This window comes from Haliotis rubra, unplaced genomic scaffold, assembly GCF_003918875.1.
Source record: "Haliotis rubra isolate DU_JTF1 unplaced genomic scaffold, ASM391887v1 Scf62, whole genome shotgun sequence".
Lineage (NCBI taxonomy): Eukaryota > Metazoa > Mollusca > Gastropoda > Lepetellida > Haliotidae > Haliotis > Haliotis rubra.
The window spans coordinates 1,461,242-1,479,648 of record NW_025767324.1 but is presented as its reverse complement, the minus strand read 5'-3'; the positions used below and the strand labels follow the sequence as shown (position 1 = coordinate 1,479,648).

Here is an 18,407-nt window from a genome sequence, read left to right as displayed (position 1 = left end):
GTTTTTGCCGTAGAGTCGTGATGAGACAGACATTGTTGCAGGGAGTTCTCTCATCTAAGACCAATCATCTCAAATCCTAATAACAGGATTGTGAAAACCGATTCTGTAGCATGCTTTACCGAAATGAGTTTTTCATTTGAGGTGAGAAATATGAGAGAATACATATGTACCAAGAATAGTTCAGCAGCCCAGCATTTGGTATCATCTGTAAACAACAGTTATACGCAGGAATATGTTCAATAAGTAATATCAAACTGCTTTCCTTTCAAATTATGTTTTATTTTGTTCTGATATTATCATCACAGTGAGTTGTATTCAGTTCAGGTCCTATATAGTGGCACTTGTGGCCTCGTCATCTGAGGCAGCAAATTCTCAGTACAGAAATGCTTCCTAGAAGCTAGAAACCTGTGACTGTGGATCGGAATCCCTGTTTCCCTGAATGTCTAGGTCCAGGTATGTTAGCACCAACCCAATACTCTTGGGTTTCATCAAAGTGGTTAGCATCTAAGACTGTTATCACTTGAGGCAAATGAGGCCGTATTCATTTCCATAACAAATCAATTTTTAAACTTTATTTGTTGAAAAAATCTGTCATTTTCTTGCTTCCAGATTTGAATTTCTTTTTCTTCCCATCCTCCTCTGCTGAAGACTTACGTTTCTTTGCAGGACTTTGAGCACTTTTCTTTGTCGTACCCGCCATTTCCTTCCTCTTGGCATATGCAGATGCCATTTTCTTTATGTTGGCCTTTCGGACAAGGTCGTGGTCTACTATGGGCTTTGGGTAATCTTTGCCTATGATACAACCTGCAGCCTTCTGTACTGACAAGGGAGACTTCCATGGCTCGTAGATGTACTCTGCTGGCAACTTCTTCAGCTGAGGCAGGTACTTCCTGTTCAGAGAATGATGGGAAATAGTTCACAGAACATATGAAAGTAATGATCATTAAAACCATTTTAGATGATTAAAACATGAATATTCTCTATTGGTATTTTTTAATACAATTTCCAAAACACATAATTGCTAAAAGGGGTTCGAGAATTAAAGTTGATAAAGCAAGTCTAAAGTACTAAAAGAACTGAAAAGGTCCCAGCTCCAAAACTTAATTTAAGCATAGTTTTACTTTCAGCAGTATTCCCATAATATCACCAACAGTTACCAGAAATTGACATTCACACATTGCTCCCATGCAAGGAATCAGACCTGGGCCTTTGGCATGACAGTTGAACACTTTGATCATTAGGATACCCCATTGATTCAATACTTGTAATCCCGTCAGTTTCTCCCATTGCATGACAGGAGGCCACCGACAAGAAGACATTCACAGTGAGTGAGTTTAGTCTTACACCGCTTTTAGCAATATTCCAGCAATATCATGGAGGGGACACCAGAAATGGGCTTCACACATTGTACCCTGGTCAAACCCGGGTCTGCAGCATGACAGGCAAATGCTTTAACCACTAGGCTACCCCACATTGTATCAAAATGGGGAACCAAACCCAGATCTATAGCTTCACATGTAAAAGTTTTTACCACAATCTAATCCCTCCAAGACTTTACTGATCATGTCTACCTTATGTAGTCACCATTCTTGTCGGTCTTCTTGCCGAAGGCGATGGGACTGTAGACTCGGAAATACTGGTGGAAGAATGCACTGGCAGACAGCCACATCCAGTTCCCTGCATTCAGACTCCAGTCCGCATCCAGGAGGAGCTCCTCAAACACCTACACAACAACGAAAAGAACAGATGGAATGAAGAGAGTTGTGTTCCTACACATCCTGCGTAAAGACTCCAGTCCGCATCCAGGAGGAGCTCCTCAAACACCTACACAACAACGAAAAACAGATGGAATGAAGAGAGTTGTGTTCCTACACATCCTGCGTAAAGACTCCAGTCTGCATCCAGGAGGAGCTCCTCAAACACCTACACAACAACGAAAACAACAGATGGAATGAAGAGAGTTGTGTTCCTACACATCCTCCGTTAAGACTCCAGTCCGCATCCAGGAGGAGCTCCTCAAACACCTACACAACACCGAAAAGAACAGATGGAATGAAGAGAGTTGTGTTCCTACACATCCTGCGTTCAGATTCCAGTTCGCATCCAGGAGGAGCTCCTCAAACACCTACACAACAACAAAAACAACAGATGGAATGAAGAGAGTTGTGTTCCTACACATTCTGCGTTAAGACTCCAGTCCGCATCCAGGAGGAGCTCCTCAAACACCTATACAACAACGAAAACAACAGATGGAATGAAGAGAGTTGGGTTCATATACATTCAGAAACCAGTCACCAATCAGTAGGAGCTCTTGGAACACCTACACAGCAATAAAAATAACAACTGCCAAGTACAATTCAGTTTATAAACATTCAGTTTCCTGCTCCTAGATGGTGGGCTCCTACCCAACAATGAGGGTACATTTATCTACAGTAGCCTGCATACCTTCTGCCCCTCCTCCCAGCTGATCCATAAGTCACCACGGGTCAGGAAACAAGCAACTGCATGTCGGGCAAGATGGTGGATCCATCCTTCCTGTCTCAGCTGGGTCATGATGGCATCTATAAACGGGTAGCCTGTCCGAGCCTGGGGATAGCGAACAGCAACTATTGGGTAAAATCATGCTTAACCTGTTAATAGATGAAGATGAGATGTCTGCAGTCAACATTAGAATCCATTACCATGTATTCTTACTCACTGGTCACTATGAATCAACAGTCTTTCAAAAGAAGCTACACAATTCCAGGAATTCATTTGCACATGTTCAAACAGATGAAACATGAAAGTTTGTTCTTTTCTGCCAGTTTGTAAAATAGTTATAAACCTAAACCTTGAGCTGGAGGTTCATGATAGATGAACACTCAGGTGCATACACTTTACACAAACCTGTGACCTCATCCCCACCCCCAACACACATCTTGAGCCCACTTTATCCATGTGTCCACAACCATCCTGTATCCCATTGACTTGTGTCCCCTACGTATTGGTGCCCAAATTTTATCTTTGCGGTTTGCACCCAACGATAGGATGGCTCAGTCAAATTCAATATCAGTCAAATTCAATATCATTTAAATAAAGTCAAATTCAGCTTTTTCTTGAGCAAATTCGGTCAAATGATCTTTGTCGCACAACACATCCACTCCCACTAGAATCAGTCTTCAGAAACCCATGTTTGTCGTAAGAGGCAACTAACAGGATCAGGTGGTCAGGCTCGCCAACTTGGTTGACATCGTATCCCAATTGTGTGGATCGACGCTCATGCTGTTGCTCACTGGATTGTCTGGTCCTGACTCGATTATTTACAGACCACCACCATTTGCTGAGTAAGGTGTTAAACAACAAACAAACCATCTCAAACTAGACAGATCCACCCCCATATGCAACTGACCCTCCGCTCTATCCCAACTGACCCGTGTCGAAGATCCCACTCCCATATCCAACTGACCCTCCACCCCATCCCGACTGACCTGTGTCCATGCCTCCAGCAGCTCCTTGTTGTCATCCCAGGGCACCTGTGTACAGACAGAGTTGCCCTCCATCTGGTCAAAGTTTGCTGTCCCTGATGCCACCGTATAGAAGAACTCCCGCCACAGCAACTGTCCGTGCAGGGACACTGGGGGCTGGGTGTGCTTCTGTAACACAAACACATCCATTGAGGCATCATTTTAGTGGTGTCACCCACTGTTGTCGGCAGGTAATAACACACCATACAATTTTCACAGCAAACATGGAATACTTGCACATCACCATTTCACCTCACCATTTCACCTCACCTGTTCACCAAACCTATTCACCACACGATTCCACCTCACCTGTTCACCAAACCTTTAAACCTCACCTGTTCACCAAACCTATTCACATCACCTGTTCACCAAACCTTTTCACTTCACCTGTTAACCAAACCATTTCACCTCCTCTATTCACCAAACCATTTCACCTCACCTATTCACCACACCATTTCACCAAACCTTTTCACCACACAATTTCACCACACCTGTTCACCAAACTTTTCCACCACACCATTTCACCTCACCTGTTCACCAAACTTTTCCACCACACCATTTCACCTCACCTGTTCACCAAATCTTTTCACCACACCATTTCACCTCACCTGTTAACCAAACCTATTCACCACACTATTTCACCAAACCTTTTCACCACACCTGTTCACCAAACCTTTTCACCACACCATTTCAATTCACCTGTTTAGCTCATCTGTTCACCAAACTTTTTCACCACAGTGGGGTAGCCTAGTGGTTAAAGTGTTTGCTCGTCCCACCAAAGACCCGGGTTCGAGTCTCCACATCGGTACAATATGTGAAGCCCATTTCTGGTGTCCCCGCCATGATATTACTGGAATACTGCTAAAAGCAGCATAAAATCATACTCACTCACTCACCACACCATTTTCACTCCTTAGCCATAAATCCCATAGCACCCTCTATCCATACAGCTGTTATATCACAACATCTCAACGCATTCCTCCCCTCGCTGCTCCTTCACCTTGTTGACTCGGTAGACATCCAGTAGCCGGAAGTAAAACGTGCGAGCAGACAGACAACCAAACTTGAGGTAAGGGGAGAGAACTGTGGTGCTGGGCTGAAGACTATTAGGCTCCGTCTTGGGCTTTTCAAAGCTGCAGACCCAGTTCTGAAACAAAAATAAAGCTGCCTAGTCATGATAACATAAAGTGGAGCATCTGCACTTTCTTCCACCATGCAACCTGAATGTCACCTTGCTGTTGACACTGTAAACATGATTCATGACAGGTCCTTTGAATGTTACAAGCACACCTCTGTTAAATGAATAATCCGTATGTGGGTACCTTTCACAGAATACTCTCTGCCCAGTGTCCGCTTTACACCAAGGGTCCCTAGAGCTAAGACTCCTCGGTCAATGTTAAAGTTTGGGCGTTAATATCTTCTAAGCGCCATATCGCATTGTGGATGGGGAGATGAACTTTAAGATAAGATGTACATGCAGCATTGAATTTGCAGTCCAGGATATATTTTTCAGTCTACCTTCAAACTTAAGTTTCCAGATGTTCTTTATTTCAACTCAAATTTGTTTCTTGTGCAACTTAGTACTGTTGGCCCTTGTATAAATTATAAGAGAACATGTTGAATTTTTTTAACATCGTTAAAGCTGAAAAAACTAAATTATTTGCCATATATTTTTAGAGCTACTTCCTCCTTCCTTTGACGCTTAAATTAAGGGACCGCCTCTATGGTGTGTGGTTAGAGCTTCCGCCCGGAAAGCGGAAAATCCCTGGTTCGATCCCCGACCGCGTCAGACCAAAAGACATTAAAATATGGTACTTGTTGGTCCCTGCCTGTCGCTGCGGCATGGCATTTTAGTGGGCTAGCACTATAACACCAGCTTCAGTCTGGGCTAGCACAAGCAGCCACACATACACACGCATGCACGTCATCATATGAGCGAAATACTCTCATGCATGACATTAAACCCAATTTCACCTCACCTTAAATTCAGAACTATTCATTGGATATACAATTGTCCCACAAATAAGCCCCACTCAAATAGAAAGTGAGTGAATGTTGTTTAACCTGCAGTCAGCAATAATTCAGCAACAACGAAAAAGAGTGGTTGAAATCAAGACCAATCATCCATTCCCATCAGGCTCCGATGATATGCAGGCAACCCTGTTGTCAATCCTCAACACCACATCCATCTAAACCGCATCATGAAAGAACTAGAACTGTAAATGTTTAACTTCAAATGCCTAATACACAATAACGTCATTATGTTTAATCTGATAGGCCTTTTTGAACATATTTACATGGATGAATAAGTGTATGAATTCAAATAGTGCAACTAATAAGTTTTCCAAAACCTTTAACAAAGCTAAGTCAACTTCCAAGCTGTGAAATGATAACACTATCTGCTGTGACCAAGCTCCTAATGCACAACTACGTCTTAACCAGGCTGGACTAATGCAATTCCCTCCTCAGTGGCACAAGCTCCATTCAACACATGCAAAGAGTCCAAAAGACTGCAGCACGCATAATATCAAGATTACGGAAAACAGACCACATCACTCCAGCCATGAAAAATCTACACTGGCTTCCCATTAAGCAAAGAATTCACTTCAAAATCCTCACTCTGGCTTTCAGCGCTCTACATGACCCGAAGTCGCCCCAATACCTCAAGTCATTACTATGTCCATACCAGCCCACAAGAAATCTGAGATCAGCAGACAGACAACTTCTCGCTGTACCTGAAACTAAGACTGACTGACTGACTGACTGAGTTTGGTTTTACAACGCTTTTAGCAATATTCCAGCAACATCACGGCGGGGGACACCAGAAATGGGCTTCACACATCGTGCCCATGTGGGGATTCGAACCTGGGTCTTCGGCGTGACGAGCCAACGCTTTAACCATTAGGCTACCTCACCGCCCCTGAAACTAAGACTAAACTGGCCGAGAGGTCCTTCTCAGTTCTGGCTCCAGTACACTGGAATCGTCTGCCTCTTGACATTAGACAGACTAAAGACTCACAGACCTTCCGACAACAACTTAAGACATTTCTCTCCCGAGATGCATATCCCTAGACCATCCAGTTAAACTGTAGCAGCTCTGTTGAGCAGCAGATACGCAGGAAACCAGGCGCTATATAAATTTATTATTATTATTATTATTATTATTATTATATTATTATTATTACTCACCGTTTTCTTGAGATACCTCTCCATACGGACCAGTGCCTCTGTCTCCCCACCAGGGTACAGGTTCGGACCCAGGTCATCTTGGCACTTGTCCAGCTCCTCCAGAGTCGGAACTCTGTACTCTGTGTCGTCTGCTTCAGGGGTCCGACAGTCTACAACATAGAGGCAGTCGGGTGCAAAGCTGCTTTGAACAATAGTTTAGTTAGATCACTTGAAACTTATACTGCAGTTATAATAGGTCAAACATTCTCTCACAGTAGTCTTCCAGTAGCCACATGCTAAATGATTATGAGTGACCATGAAGACAGCAGAACATCACGTAAGGGGAGGTAACTGTGGTGCCAGGCTGAAGAGTATTTGTTTTAGGCTTTTCAAAGCAACAGATCCAATTAACAATATTCCTGGAAATTGTGTCATGCTATAGTGAAATAGTTCACCATTTTCAAAATACAAAGATACCCAAACCAATCCTAAAGGTCAAAGAGTGAGCTGCAGTGAGCTGATTATTCCTTTATACAGCACACACACCGGTCAAAATGTCAAAGAGTGAGCTGGAGTGAGCTGATTATTCCTTTATACAGCACACACACCTGTCAAAATGTCAAAGAGTGAGCCGCAGTGAGCTGATCATTCCTTTATACAGCACACACACCTGTCAAAATGTCAAAGAGTGAGCTGGAGTGAGCTGATTATTCCTTTATACAGCACACACACCTGTCAAAATGTCAAAGAGTGAGCTGGAGTGAGCTGATTATTCCTTTATACAGCACACACACCTGTCAAAATGTCAAAGAGTGAGCCGGAGTGAGCTGATTCCTTTATACAGCACACAATTTATACAGCACACACACCTGTCAAAATGTCAAAGAGTGAGCTGGAGTGAGCTGATTATTCCTTTATACAGCACACACACCTGTCAAAATGTCAAAGAGTGAGCTGCAGTGAGCTGATTATTCCTTATACATACACACACACACCTGTCAAAATGTCAAAGAGTGAGCTGCGAGTGAGCTGATTATTCCTTTATACAGCACACACACCTGTCAAAATGTCAAAGAGTGAGCCTGGAGTGAGCTGATTATTCCTTTATACAGCACAAACACCTGTCAAAATGTCAAAGAGTGAGCTGGAGTGAGCTGATTATTCCTTTATACAGCACACACACCTGTCAAAATGTCAAAGAGTGAGCTGCAGTGAGCTGATTATTCCTTTATACAGCACACACACCTGTCAAAATGTCAAAGAGTGAGCTGCAGTGAGCTGATCATTCCTTTATACAGCACAACACCTGTCAAAATGTCAAAGAGTGAGCTGGAGTGAGCTGATTATTCCTTTATACAGCACACACACCTGTCAAAATGTCAAAGAGTGAGCTGGAGTGAGCTGATCATTCTTTTATAGCAGCACACATGTCAAAATGTCAAAATGTCAAAGAGTGAGCTTGAGTGAGCTGATTATTCCTTTATACAGAACACACACCTGTCAAAATGTTAAAGAGTGAGCTGGAGTGAGCTGATTATTCCTTTATACAGCACACACACCTGTCAAAATGTCAAAGAGTGAGCTGCAGTGAGCTGATTATTCCTTTATACAGCACACACATGTCAAAATGTCAAAGAGTGAGCTGGAGTGAGCTGATTATTCCTTTATACAGCACACACACCTGTCAAAATGTCAAAAAGAGTGAGCTGGAGTGAGCTGATCATTCCTTTATACAGCACACACACCTGTCAAAATGTCAAAGAGTGAGCTGGAGTGAGCTGATTATTCCTTTATACAGCACACACACCTGTCAAAATGTCAAAGAGTGAGCTGGAGTGAGCTGATTATTCCTTTATACAGCACACACACCTGTCAAAATGTCAAAGAGTGAGCTGGAGTGAGCTGATTATTCCTTTATACAGCACACACACCTGTCAAAATGTCAAAGAGTGAGTGAGCGAGTGAGCTGATTATTCCTTTATACACGCACACACACCTGTCAAAATGTCAAAGAGTGAGCCGCAGTGAGCTGATTATTCCTTTATACAGCACACACACACCTGTCAAAATGTCAAAGAGTGAGCCGCAGTGAGCTGATTATTCCTTTATACAGCACAAACACCTGTCAAAATGTCAAAGAGTGAGCTGGAGTGAGCTGATTATTCCTTTATACAGCACACACACCTGTCAAAATGTCAAAGAGTGAGCTGCAGTGAGCTGATTATTCCTTTATACAGCACACACACCTGTCAAAATGTCAAAGAGTGAGCTGCAGTGAGCTGATCATTCCTTTATACAGCACACACACCTGTCAAAATGTCAAAGAGTGAGCTGGAGTGAGCTGATTATTCCTTTATACAGCACACACACCTGTCAAAATGTCAAAGAGTGAGCTGGAGTGAGCTGATCATTCCTTTATACAGCACACACACCTGTCAAAATGTCAAAGAGTGAGCTTGAGTGAGCTGATTATTCCTTTATACAGCACACACACACCTGTCAAAATGTTAAAGAGTGAGCTGCAGTGAGCTGATTATTCCTTTATACAGCACACACACCGGTCAAAATGTCAAAGAGTGAGCTGGAGTGAGCTGATCATTCCTTTATACAGCACACACACCTGTCAAAATGTCAAAGAGTGAGCTGGAGTGAGCTGATCATTCCTTTATACAGCACACACACCTGTCAAAATGTCAAAGAGTGAGCTGGAGTGAGCTGATCATTCCTTTATACAGCACACACACCTGTCAAAATGTCAAAGAGTGAGCTGGAGTGAGCTGATCATTCCTTTATACAGCACACACACCTGTCAAAATGTCAAAGAGTGAGCTGGAGTGAGCTGATTATTCCTTTATACAGCACACACACCTGTCAAAATGTCAAAGAGTGAGCTGGAGTGAGCTGATCATTCCTTTATACAGCACACACACCTGTCAAAATGTCAAAAACTACCAAGACCCAGAAGATGTCAAAATTGGAAAACTCATACCTAATCCCCTACCATTTTTTTTAACAAAATGTGTTTAAAACTAAACCTAGAACAAAGACGATAAGAATGGACAATTGTTATGGGATGATTTCAAAATTGAAAAGGTAAACCCAGAAATAGGACAGCCTGTGGCAGGGACAGCGGTAATTTATGTAACACTGGGTCTATACAGATAAATGTAGGCCTGCTTGAAGGTGGACATTTGTCCCCAAGTCTGCAGCAAATATCAGTAGAAATTCTCAGACTGGAATTTTTGAAAATCGCAGACCAAGATTTAGTAAGGATATTAATGGAATATGTTTGTATATGTGTCTTGTATTTCACTAATAACAAACGCAATAAGGAGGTGACATTCACATGACTAAAGATACAGATCAATCCATGGGTCGCGATCCACAAAGTGTTCGCAACGTTACAACATGTCGTAACTCTATAGTTTATTGTAAGCTTACGCATGTCGTAGTGCTACGAGGCTTTGTCGATCGGGACTCTGGTCACCTGAAAGAACTTATGGAAAAGTATCTTACCTTTCATCTCCTCTAAGGTGAGAGTATTTACTGGTGATGGAGGTGCCCCCATTTGTGAGATCAGTGTCTGAAGTCTTTGGTATGTGAGTGGAGGTGACCCACCATTCTTCTGTATTGTTCTGCCAAAGAACACCAAATGTGTTTGATTGGTATTCACATCTTCAATACTTCCTCTTTTCATAAACTGTATCATTAGCAATTATGTATGCAGGGGCAGATCCAGGAGTTTGGAGAAGACGGTGGACATAAATCATGAAGTCCAAACGTTAGGGGAAAATGCTCCTCAGGGAAATATTTTAGGGGGAAAAGAGGGGTGCACAGCCCCGCACTACCCACTCTTGATCCGCCCCTGGTATGTCAAACTAAAAGGATGCCTGATGATAAGTAATCTGTCCTAAATTAAAAGGATGCCTGATGATGAATAATCTGTCCTAAACTAAAAGGATGCCTGATGATAAGTAATCTGTCCTAAACTAAAAGGATGCCTGATGATAAGTAATCTGTCCTAAACTAAAAGGATGCCTGATGATAAGTAATCTGTCCTAAACTAAAAGGATGCCTGATGATAAGTAATCTGTCCTAAACTAAAAGGATGCCTGATGATAAGTAATCTGTCCTAAACTAAAAGGATGCCTGATGATAAGTAATCTGTCCTAAACTAAAAGGATGCCTGATGATAAGTAATCTGTCCTAAATTAAAAGGATGCCTGATGATAAGTAATCTGTCCTAAACTAAAAGGTTGCCTGATGATGAGTAATCTGTCCTAAACTAAAAGGATGCCTGATGATAAGTAATCTGTCCTAAACTAAAAGGATGCCTGATGATGTGTAATCTGTCCTAAATTAAAAGGATGCCTGATGATAAGTAATCTGTCCTAAATTAAAAGGATGCCTGATGATAAGTAATCTGTCCTAAACTAAAAGGATGCCTGATGATAAGTAAACTGTCCTAAACTAAAAGGATGCCTGATGATAAGTAATCTGTCCTAAACTAAAAGGATGCCTGATGATAAGTAATCTGTCCTAAATTAAAAGGTTGCCTGATGATAAGTAATCTGTCCTAAACTAAAAGGATGCCTGATGATAAGTAATCTGTCCTAAATTAAAAGGATGCCTGATGATAAGTAATCTGTCCTAAACTAAAAGGATGCCTGATGATAAGTAATCTGTCCTAAATTAAAAGGATGCCTGATAAGTAATCTGTCCTAAATTAAAGGATGCCTGATGATAAGTAATCTGTCCTAAACTAAAAGGATGCCTGGTGATAAGTAATCTGTCTTAAATTAAAAGGATGCCTGATGATAAGTAATCTGTCCTAAACTAAAAGGATGCCTGGTGATAAGTAATCTGTCTTAAATTAAAAGGATGCCTGATGATAAGTAATCTGTCCTAAACTAAAAGGATGCCTGATGATAAGTAATCTGTCCTAAATTAAAAGGATGCCTGATGATGAATAATCTGTCCTAAACTAAAAGGATGCCTGATGATAAGTAATCTGTCTTAAATTAAAAGGATGCCTGATGATAAGTAATCTGTCCTAAATTAAAAGGATGCCTGATGATAAGTAATCTGTCCTAAACTAAAAGGATGCCTGATGATAAGTAATCTGTCCTAAATTAAAAGGATGCCTGATGATAAGTAATCTGTCCTAAATTAAAAGTATGCCTGATGATAAGTAATCTGTCCTAAATTAAAAGGTTGCCTGATGATAAGTAATCTGTCCTAAACTAAAAGGATGCCTGATGATAAGTAATCTGTCCTAAATTAAAAGGATGCCTGATGATAAGTAATCCGTCCTAAATTAAAAGAGGGAGCAGAACATCTATATTGCTGATGGAATAATTCTTTTTAATAAATCTCTTGAACATAACCTGAAATTTACAGAGCTCATAAAGAGTACCTGCTTTCACATAAGATCTGTAAGAAAGCTATGGTTGTTCTGCCTTGATTCCATCCACTGAACTACCAGTTCCTTATTCCATAAGTTAATGTTGTTATATGCTACAGCAATAAACAAGCCAAAGATGTAAGCATGTAAATATCTGAGTGAGTTTAGTTTTACGCCGCTTTTAACAATATTCCAGCAATATCACGGCAGGGGACACCAGAAAGGGGCTTCACTCATTGTACCCATGTGGGGAATCGAGCCCGTTTCTTCACCATGACCAGCCCACCACCCCCGTAAATATGCGAGTCCAGGCAAACAAATGGTAGAGTACAAGAACACCACTTCTGATTGTCAGAGCGTAACGGCGCACACACTGTTCTCGTCACACACACTGCAGCCACCTTATTGTCAGGTGTCAGTTCTAACAACAAGCATGAAGACTACTTGGGACAGAAACAGATTGCAACCACACGATCCTTGCTTTATATCAGAGATTCACTCATATCTTACTTCTTGACATCAAACAGAGTGTGTGACACCTCCGTGACAACCTCCACTCCATGCTCGTTTGCCAGTTGTTGCACCTCTTCATCACGGGCCACGGCATACGGTTCAGTGTCCACCTCAAACGTCAGTCGAGTTATCTCCCATTGTTTAAACAGACCTGGGAAAACCTCGGCTGGCTTGCCTTGGATGACAAACAACCTGAAGGAAATAACAGATAGTCAAATTTTAGTTCTTATGGTCAGCAATACTCTCTCATGGCAAAAACCCATGAAGATCACTGTTAGAATTGATCTTCAGTAACCCATGCTTGTCGTAAAAGGCGATTAACGGGATTGGGTGGTCAGACTCGCTGACTTGGTTGACACATGTGATTGTATCCCAATTGGGTAGATCGATGCTCCTGCTGTTGATCACTGGATTGTCTAGTCCAGACTTGATTATTTACAGACCGCCGCCATATAGCTGGAATATTGCTGAGTGTGGCGTAAAACTAAACTCATTCACTCACTCTCACGGCAAAACTTCTATAATTCTTCTTTCAACAGACTGGCGGAACTAACATCAAGTCTCTGAAATAAACCTTGCTATGAGAGTGAGTTTTTTTGTAATTTGTATTATCATTGATTAGGTGATAGTTATTATGGGTCACAATGTTTAAAGTTTTGAGTGTGTGTTGTGGCGCACATCTTGAATATCATATATGTTCAATGGCAATAGTATTTTTAGCGGCACGCCTTTTTGATAGCACTATAGAGTTGCCTCCCTTGGCAATCTTGTTTATTTACGGATTTCATCATGCCGTGTGGTCCACATGATTCGATAACATTCTTGATGCTGCCTAGCTTTGCTAGAATGCTTGAGAACTTTGTAAGAGCTATATAAAGGCTGGTTGTTGAGTTGTGTGTTGGACTTATTACTTGACTGGAGTTATCTATACACATCTGTCTGCCGTCATCAAGCTGATACATCTGCCTACCGTCGTCAAGTCTGTCAACATTTCAAGACTGTGCTTGTCTATTCAACTACTGTCATTGTAAACAACCTTCCATCTGTATATTTGTTCATACCGTGAATGTCAAGAATCTGGTGGGTTGATATTTTATATTTGTGACCCAATATTTTAGATTTGTGACTCAATTGCATTGTACTAGATATCTGTATTGTCATTCATTGGAGCTTGCTCATTGTTTGCTCAATATATTATTGAATATTTTAGACTAATCTGTGTTCTATTTTGCTGGTTCAAAGGAGACTTTTAAACCTTTTGGCACGGCAAATTATTAACCGTAACAACATGTTACATAAATAGAGATCACTAAGGGAGTGTCTGTAAGATACCATTTATCTTACAATGGGTTGTTAGATAAATGGTATCTGACAGACACGAGTAAAGTAATGTGTTTCTTACACACCATAAAATCGCACCAATTGATGGTCGAATAGATTCAAATTTCACATTTTCTCATTGTAGCTGCGCAATAATACACAACACAATGTTTATGAATGAGTGACGTCACAGGCCTTCCTAATCACTCCTCATCCCCATAGTGACACTCCACAAAAATGTTTCTGCCACCTCTTCGCGTCATCAAGGCAATGGTGATAATGCAAACTAGATAATATCACAGAAAATTAATTAAACCCTCTAAAACGATGATGTTACCATGTAAATGTGGATGATTTTAATTCTTGCAAGCATAAAATATTTGAGCATGTGACGTCATCGTTATCGTTGGTGGTTGTCATCATCGGAAGATTGTTTTGGATATGACTGCGAATTGGGGATCTGTACTTGTGTACCAGTTTACGTTCATGTTCTCCCATCGACCGGAGCCAAAACTATTGAGTGTGTGTAATTAGTAGGTGTAACCCGTGTGTTTGAATGTGACATTGCTGAAGTTACGATAACTATCAATGGGGGACTGCTCTTCTTCGCCACAGCCTTCTCGTTTTCCCGAGCCAGAATCTGCCACTTGGAGTGTAATATGGAGTTGAAAGTATGAAATGTGAGTTGACTACGTCCTGTAAGTTATCAAGACATAAACTTGCATTATAATGCGTCGGAGGAATATCTTAAGCAATGACTTTTGTGTAGATCAACCGTTCCTGTACATGTTCCGATTGAATAGAAAGGAGGTGTGCCGCCATTTGCACTTACAAAGCCTTGCAAACCGTTCCATGTTGTACATTGTTTCAACGAGTGTGTTTTGGTTCTCATTGTCATGAGTGAATTTGATAACATTGGAATCACACAGTAGCTCGGAGCTGGAAGTGGGTCTTCATCATATGTATCAGTGAAAAATGTCATCTTCATCAATGCATCAAAGAAACAACGAGGCAAATCGATCTCACAATAGGCAGGCACTGACGTTATCGTGTCAGGTATGTTTGCAAGGCGATACATGACACTTGTCGCATCTCTCCAGTAAAAGTACCAGTGTTGTACATTTTGAATATTCGAAGGGAATCACGGTCTTTATTTCTAACGGCGATTTTCACATAATTGTTTACACTGGTATCACTGATTGTTCGAGACATTTTGAACTCATGACTGGAAATCAAACGTTTTAATAAAAGGAATTAGAAAATAAATAAATTTGTGTTATATTTATTTTAATTGTGTTTCATTGTATAAATACCTGTTTATGTTGCAATCGCGAAAATAACAGGTAGGTGTAAAGTTGGGTTTTTTGCACGAGTAACAGGTTTCTGTTCGATTGAAGCACAAGTAACTTATCAATGAATTTTAATCTGGAAATTAGTCCGTCATAACCTGACCGTAGGTCATTACCATGGAGTAGCCAATCACAGGATTAGAAATCGATCTCACACATATGTGTGATACCAGTTTTCTCACATGGGTTTCTCACCCATGGGTGTGTAAGAATATACAGTTTCTAAGTTATAATTATGAAATATAATTCAAAGGAGCCCAGAGACTGTGGTAATCATATTCTAGACTTGCATGGGCTTTCTTGGATATATTTGTTTCAAGGTCTGTATGACCCTGACTAAAGAGTGGCCAACAAGACAAGACACAACATATACATAAAATAATTCAACATCATTTACAAAATAATAAATTAATAACTACAACAAATACCAAGACTAAAATCAATACACATACAATGTATGGACTGGCCATTGTGAACACCACGTAAATAAAATGGTTTAACTGTAAATAACGACAAATAGCATCGTTGCTTCTTGTTTAAAGAATCAATACCTTGAGTTGACTTTCTTCAGATTCTCATCAAGATCTTTTAAAGACTGAAGTAGAAACCGCCATCTGTTGATTCCAACCCGAGCATGTTTGGCAAACCATGGGTCAAGAATGAATATTGGCCATAACGCCTCTCCGTCTTTGACAGCTGCCAGGAGAGCTGGGTTGTCATGGATACGCAGACCTTTCCTGAACCAATGGATTGTTTTATGTGACATTTTCACCAATCCTGAAATTAAAATAAAAACATTAATCATATTCTGAGACAATATTGGTAGATGTCTGTAAGGTTTCTCATGAAATATTTCCTCTTATAATTTGGAAAATGCACAAAGGTCCTATTTTGCAAAACTTTACAATATTTGTTTAGTAAATTGAAGGTATAAAGAAAGGGAACAGGTCAAAAGGGCCGCATGACAAAAGGGCCCCAAAACGGAAAAGTCAAAAGGGCCACAAGAAAGTCAAAAGTGCCGCAAACCCCTAGTCAAAAGAGCCCTATATCAAAAAAATCAAAATAATAATAATATCTTTTTTAAAAAGTGTATTATAGTAAAAGGTTATACATCTATACTATGTATACTTTATACATACTGGTTCTGTTTAAAAAGATGTTTTTTCAACATCTGAAAAAAAATCATGTATGTGATGGTTATTTTTTTCATCTAAGTAACAAAACACTTATCAGTTATGATTGTGACAAATACTTTGGCAGAGAAATAAACAATCTATCTGTCTATATCAGTAAATGCCAATATTAGGTGGCATGCTTTTCTTCCTGACTTTATTGATTATGTGAAATCTTATTATATAATAGGACTAACAGAGACATGGCTTCACCAATTTGACTTATCAACACATTTTACAGATTTAAAGATATTATTAAAATTATACCAGGCAATCAGAAAGGTCGGTATGCAAGTGGTATTACGGCTTTAGTTAGAAATTCTATTGATAGATGTGTAACACCCTTAAATACGCACATATAGGTATGTTCCTTCAACATAATCAAGAAATATTTGGTCATGAAAATGATATCTTATATTTTTGTGTATATATGTCCTCACAATATCAAAAATATTATGATAATGTAATTGAACATAATGGGACAATTCAGCATGAGCATCTATTTGTTGAACACCTTGAATGTTTTACTTCAGATCCAGTTACATTGATTGGTGGTGATTTTAATGCAAGATCGGGGTGATTTACAGGAGAGTATTCCTGATTTTGATGACAGTAGAAGCAGTGATTTTGAATTTGTTAAAAACAGTTGTTACTCAACAACATACAATATTTTTGTATTAAATGCTCTTATTCAAAAACATTTATTTAAACGGAAAAGTAGATTCTATGTAGCATTTATAGATTTCTGTAAAGCCTTCGACTCTATTGATAGAAAACCTTATATCACTAAATAAGATAGAGTTATCAGGAAACATTTTGACTGCTTTATGGGCTACCTGTAAAAAGAGTGAAAAATATAATGTGGTACTATTTTTAATTGCATTTCTCTGCCAAAGTATATGTGATAAATTCTCATGATCATAAATGATAAGTGTTTTGTTGCTTAGATGAAATAAATATACTTCACACACATCTATTCGTGGTCATCATTTTCTTTCCAATGTTGAAAAAATATCTTTTTAAAAACAGAAATAGTATGCATAAAGTATACATTGTATACTTTTAAAAAAAGATGTTATTTTTTTATGTGGAGCCACTTTGACTTGGGGTCTGAGGCCCTTTTGACTAGGGTTTTGCGGCCTTTTGACTTTCTTGTGGCCCTTTTGACTTTTCCGTGTTGGGGCCATTTTGTTATGCGGCCCTTTTGACTAGGACCCTAAAGAAAACTCTACTGTACAAACATGCATAATATTGTCGCTGGGTCTGAAGTTTTCAAGCTATCAATCTTTTCATATGTCACTGATCTGCAAGCCGAGCAACAAAACAACGTTCAACAATATTCCATATATAATTATGTCTGCTGTCTGTAAATAGCCTAGTCTGGACCAGACAATGCAGTGATTGGCATCGTCAATATCCTTATTCCATCCACGCATCAAGCCGGCTACTGAGCCTGACGGTGGCTGACCGCCCGATCCATTGGCATCGTCTCGCTTCCAGCAAGCCACTCATCGAAACAGTGGAGCACATTCGACAAAATGAAAATGGTGAATTAGTGTAAGTTATTCATATAGAGGAATGCTGGGGTTTTGTCATCATTTATGCAAGGGAGAAATACGAACCTCTTTACCAGTCTTGCAGCTCGAAGTTGAACACCGCGCGTGCCTCTTGTTATGTAAACAGCAGTGACACAGAGTTATCTCCCCTACACCAACAGCTGCTTCTGTCGTCGCCACAAGATCCTCAAGAGTTACATCAGTGTTGGGGTGTCTCGTCGGGCTAGCGGCGGAAGCCAGATAATTCTGTCAATATCTTACTAAATGTTACGTTGTTGATTGTTTTCATTTTAAATACCAAGGTTCATTAACCAAAGCGATTTGTAACAGTAAATGTATTTGTCATTGAACACTGGCCTGTCACTTAACCTAACTTGAAAATTGTAATTGGTAAATTGTAACCATATTCAAATGTGTAAAAG

At 40.1% G+C, this 18,407-nt stretch overlaps 1 protein-coding gene across 3 annotated transcripts; it reads right to left on the bottom strand.

Annotated features, from left to right (window-relative positions):
* Positions 1–258: 258 nt before the first annotated feature.
* LOC124256207 (cryptochrome-1-like) lies at positions 259–18,184 on the bottom strand. Of its 3 annotated transcripts, none has more exons than XM_046690184.1 (11): positions 18,052–18,184; positions 17,671–17,733; positions 15,809–16,034; positions 12,586–12,780; positions 10,188–10,306; positions 6,693–6,841; positions 4,504–4,650; positions 3,468–3,632; positions 2,446–2,586; positions 1,572–1,723; positions 259–890 (listed from the first exon to the last, which is right to left on the bottom strand). In XM_046690184.1, the coding sequence occupies exons 3-11, from the start codon at positions 16,021–16,023 to the stop codon at positions 572–574; spliced, it is 1,602 nt and encodes a 533-aa protein (XP_046546140.1). In that variant the 5' UTR covers positions 16,024–16,034; positions 17,671–17,733; positions 18,052–18,184; the 3' UTR covers positions 259–571. The 3 variants fall into 3 exon arrangements, with proteins under 3 accessions (XP_046546140.1, XP_046546142.1, XP_046546141.1); XM_046690186.1 differs by having other exon boundaries at positions 18,060–18,077; XM_046690185.1 differs by lacking the exon at positions 17,671–17,733 and having other exon boundaries at positions 15,809–16,040; positions 18,052–18,172.
* Between the last annotated feature and the right edge of the window lie 223 nt (positions 18,185–18,407).